General features: G+C 32.6%; 1 protein-coding gene across 2 annotated transcripts in view; it reads right to left on the reverse strand.

The window, feature by feature from the left end:
* The window catches only part of LOC125032540 (ecto-NOX disulfide-thiol exchanger 2-like), a 36991-nt gene that overhangs the window by 21951 nt on the left and 10040 nt on the right, over positions 1-5000 (reverse strand). For both annotated transcript variants that reach the window (XM_047623732.1, XM_047623731.1), the window contains exons 4-6: positions 3957-4140; positions 2786-2922; positions 171-373 (exon numbers count right to left, since the gene is read on the reverse strand). In XM_047623732.1, coding sequence (XP_047479688.1) covers positions 171-373; positions 2786-2922; positions 3957-4140 — 524 coding nt within the window. The remainder of the gene's footprint in view (positions 1-170; positions 374-2785; positions 2923-3956; positions 4141-5000) is intronic.

Genomic DNA, 5000 nt, shown 5'->3' on the forward strand with positions numbered 1-5000 from the left:
AACCAAAGCATTTAAAATTATATATTTTTCCTTTTACTAATTCAAACATATTTCTCAGTATCTAAAAACTAATGCTCTGACAGCAACATCATAAAATTAGTGAAGACATTTAGCCTGCAAGTAGACAAAAATAACTAGTACTACTTTGAAAACAATCTTTGTTTACCTACCATTGGAGGACCTTCTCCCGGAGGTCCCATAGGGCCACTCATTGGCCCCATTGGGCCCCCCATTGGACCCATAGGGCCCATTGGTCCCATTGGTCCTCCAGCAGGGCCCCACATCGGACCCCAAGGGCCAGGACCTGGACCCATTGGCCCAAAGCCAGAGCCTGACTGATTATTTCCATCCAGTGGTTGAACTTGCCCATTTCCTGTAAAAGAAAACAATAAAAAAATAAATAAGTAATACTAAAAATATATTGGAATGTATTGGAAAGGGATTTCCTGGAAAACCTCTGAATCATAAGAATATAAACGGTAATCTCCCAAAGCGGTAATCCCCCAGATGCATTTGGTCTAAATCCAAACCAACATCTGGTAACCTGTCCAGAATAGCTTGTTTACAAAATAGTGCCAGATAGAGGTCACCATTCTATTTTAAAGTTAAGCACCTATAAACAGTGACATTGTCATCTATCAAATGGTCTGCTAGTCACTTTCAAACTCTCTTCATACATAGTCACTTTGGATAATAAAAAGTAACATATGATTGTTATTTGTAAAATCCTTCAAGGAAGCACTATATGTTTTTATTTTTTGACACTGACACCATTTTATTCTATTTGGTTGATAATTCTACAGCTATCTTTTAAAACTAAGCCACAGAAAAAAGTTTGGGACCTCTGGTTTCTTTTTAAGAGATCTGTGGCAATACAACTATAGAGCCCATTTTAACAATTTCAGTGGCTCTCTCTCTCTCTTCTTTTTTTAAGAATCATTAAAAATTCACTAATATTCTAAAATCTTATGGAAGATCAGAGGAGCTGTTATGCATTATCAATTCCTCTTTTAACTTCCTAATTTGAATATATTTGTTTGTTAATTGCAACCATTCTATAGAAACATTCAAATATACACAAATATGGTCTACTTTGATGGAAAAAACATGTAAAGTGAAGAAATATTAACAGTATTTTCAAATAATCCATTTTGGTAAATGATCATAGCCATTTTTTAAGACAATTTTCCTGTGCACACAAAAGAGGGAGAGCATATTGAGAATGCACTTTGCAAAAGTCTTATCGAGATTCAAAAATATGTACATCTCAAATTTCACTAAAATTGCACTCTTGGCCATTTCCTTTAGTATATGATCTCAATTAACCTAAATTTTATCTTCAAAAACTCCAACAGAAAACAAATTTACTTTACCCCTGAAGCCCTATTCACTATAATCACTGCCTACCATGCCTTGTGTGCTCTGTCCTTTTCACTACAATCATGCAAGGCCCATGAAATAATTACATATTTGCAAACAAGTATATGGAAGAAGAAATAAAATCATAATGGAAAGGCCATAAACAAATGTCTATCTCAAGTCATCTGTATAAGAAATAAGGTCATCTCATGGTACTATCACTAACAAAACTACTGAATGTCTGCCTGGTCTTCAGGAGGGCCAGTGGCATTCAATAACAAAGTCACTTAATTCATTAAGGTCTTTAATCATATTTCTATAATAAATATAGAATGTCTCTTTCTACAATTTGTAGAAAATTTTGATAGGGTACAAGAATCATAACAATAATAAACAATATTTATATAAAATATGTGTGTGTGTGTGCTTTCTGTTACATAGGCCTATTCATTACCCACTCCAATGTATGACAATGTATTCTATCATAGTGTGCTCTTGAATGTATGACTAACCAAATATCTTCTTTATTATTATTTTATAATACTATGATTCTTCTACGTTATAAAAAAAATTAACAAGTCATAGATAGTGTCAACTTTCACATTGCATCTAGAGTTCACCTAAGATATCATACCATAATACTTAGGTAAGAGAATATAACTGTATTGGTTGTATGCATTTCAGCTAAAATAACTAGGTAAGAGTTTGTATGATTTGAATGAAAATGTCCTTCAAATACATTCAATTAAAATAACTGTCTTTCAATAAATTCAATCAAAATAAATGTCTTTCAAATACTTTACTTTAAATAAACCCTAAGTGAAAATCAGATTATCAATTACTTCAAATATTTATTTATAACTGACATTTTAGCAGGAAAAGATCTGATGTTGCTTTGCTCTGCAGTTTAACTAAGACAGCCTAAATTAAGTTGGCAGTCTATAAATGTAAAAGTACAGATATGCAACATATAGTTATGTCAGTTTCTGTGCAACATGTGAAGTGAATAATATAGTATAGGATTATTTTACAGCTCATAACTACACTTCTTCCTTGACACTTCATCTCACACAAACATTTATTGCAATTATAAATATTTTTCCTCTGAATCATGTCATCTTATTTATATATGTGATCTGACACAGATCATAGCACAAAAGTCCTTAATGTTCTTGATTACAGTATGACAATTATATGCCTGATGTCTAACACCATTTATCAGATATTTACCCTATTTCTAGAATTCTGTATATGTGAAATACTTAGACAACAGTAGTGATTATATAACAATATATACTTGTCGCTAATAAAGAATGCTGATATTTTTCTAAGCTAATGATTGATTTTTCTCATACATCAGGCAAAAGTGAATCACCTTTGTCAGCAATTGTATAATATCAGTATATTCTGATATCACCTGACTTACCACTGCCAACAGACATGTTGTCGCCCCCACTACGACTACTGCCACCACTGTCTTTCCGTGGTCTATCTCGTCCACGGTCTCTGTCTCTATCTCGGTCTTGCCTTTCACGGTCACGGTCACGGTCTCTGTCACGATCTCTGAAAGAATAAAATTTATTGATTAAAGGATGCATAGTATGATAATCTACGTGACTTTAACTTTTTTTCTTTTTTTTTTCTTTTTGCTAGACTCTGGGGATTAATGGAACTATTACCTTTTCTTTCTATACAAAAGTAAATTTAATTCACTTAACCCAATGCCAACAGGCATGAAATGTACGTACGTGCTATGCCCACTGTGAGTACTTGTTTGATTGTTTATACACATAGATGGCTACACTTGTACTAAGTCATCAATGAGCCAGTTACGAGTATAGCCAGTCTCGCCTGTTTACCCTTTTCTTTGATTTACGAAAATATCTTACTTTATCTTATTTTGCTGTTACTAATGTATATAACATTATAATAATTATAATGTTTATAATAGAAATAACACCATCGATATTGATAGCACTAGTAAAAAATTTGTTTTTCCTGCCAATTCAAATCACGTAAGGTCACAAGTTCTACTAATTGACTCCTTTGTGGCTAAGCACTAGCAGAGCCATCTATGTGCAGAGACATTTCACAAAAATATAGAAAATGAGCACAGCAGTTTCCCCATTTTTTATTCATTTTCCCCGGTGGCATTGGGTTAAAATAAAATATTAGTTGTGAACAATTAAATTCAACTTGCTAACATCTAAAAATACTCAATCAGACCAACAATAAAAAAGTTACAATAATAAATCAATATTTACAGTAATTATTGTAGAACATAATATGAATATTTTCAAGATTAAAAAAAATCTACTTCACAAAAGTCCTACCAATATATTTTATATGGTAATATGAAATGGAATTCAGCACACTTGCTATCTTGAAATTATCTGAGACATCAGATGCTTTATTGTTTATCCTATATGCATTGTATATCTAATCTAGATATTAGATGGTTTACTGTTTATAAATAAATAGGTACCACAGGTAATGCCTTCTTTATCATCTACAGCAAAATAAGCAAAATAAGTTTATTTGAAAGATTTTTATGCTAAGTAGACTAAAAGTATAAAATGACGTTTTGCATGTCTTACCTGTCCCGCTCACGGTCACGATCCCTGTCTCTGTCCCTGTCCCTGCCTCGCGAGCGCTCTCTGTCACGATCTCTATCCCTCCCATGATCACGCTCGCGGTCTCGATCTCTCTCCCGGTCTCGCTCTCTTCTCTCTTCCACGATGACAGGCTCTGGCATTATCCCATCCACCATTTCTCCATTATCTATGAATACAAAATTAAAGAGGCTTGAAATTTCACAACTAGAAGCAAAATGAATTAATCAAATACAAGAAAAAACAAGATAAAGAAGAAAAGAGTACTATAAATGAATACTTAACCGATGATCAGCAAACTTCAGTTTGCATAACAAACCACAATTAATTTTGTGATTACATCAATACATCCTTATGATTACACATTTTCCCTAATATTCATTCTATTGTATAATATATGTATGCAAACAGGCTTTTTAAACAGTAATCAAAAATATATACTTAATGTATTTTGCAGCATATAAGATGAACTTTTTTTTCAAAACCTGATCTTTAAGACTTCCTAGCATCTGAATAGAATGCAAGGTAATTTTGAGGGTTACTCTTGATTATGGTCAGGCAATGTTCAATGATCTAGGCAACTTAAGATGAATATACATGTTGTATAAAACAGATATATATATACTTTTCCTTAATTTTTAGATAGACTTTTCCTTGATTTTTGGAAAGTTTCTTTTGTATTATTTCACCGTCTTTAATGTAGTCAAGACATTAATAATAATTTAATACTCATAACATCAGTAAGAATAACACTATTGATATCAATAGTATCAGAAAAAAACCCACGTGTTTCCGCAATTTCAAGGAATCAGAATATCAGGAGTTGTCACTAGGGCCTACTGATAAGACTCCTTGGTGCTCAGCACAGAGGAGTCTTATCAGTTTAATACAGCCATCTGTATTAAACCAAATCCACAAAAAACTACAGGGGACAGTACATAAATATGTAGTGATTTGGTTAACATCTGAAGTAGATGTAAGGTAATTTTGAGGGTTACTCTTGATGACAGTAAATCAATTTTTGATAAA

Source organism: Penaeus chinensis, chromosome 14 (assembly GCF_019202785.1).
Source record: "Penaeus chinensis breed Huanghai No. 1 chromosome 14, ASM1920278v2, whole genome shotgun sequence".
NCBI classification, from domain to species: Eukaryota; Metazoa; Arthropoda; class Malacostraca; order Decapoda; family Penaeidae; genus Penaeus; species Penaeus chinensis.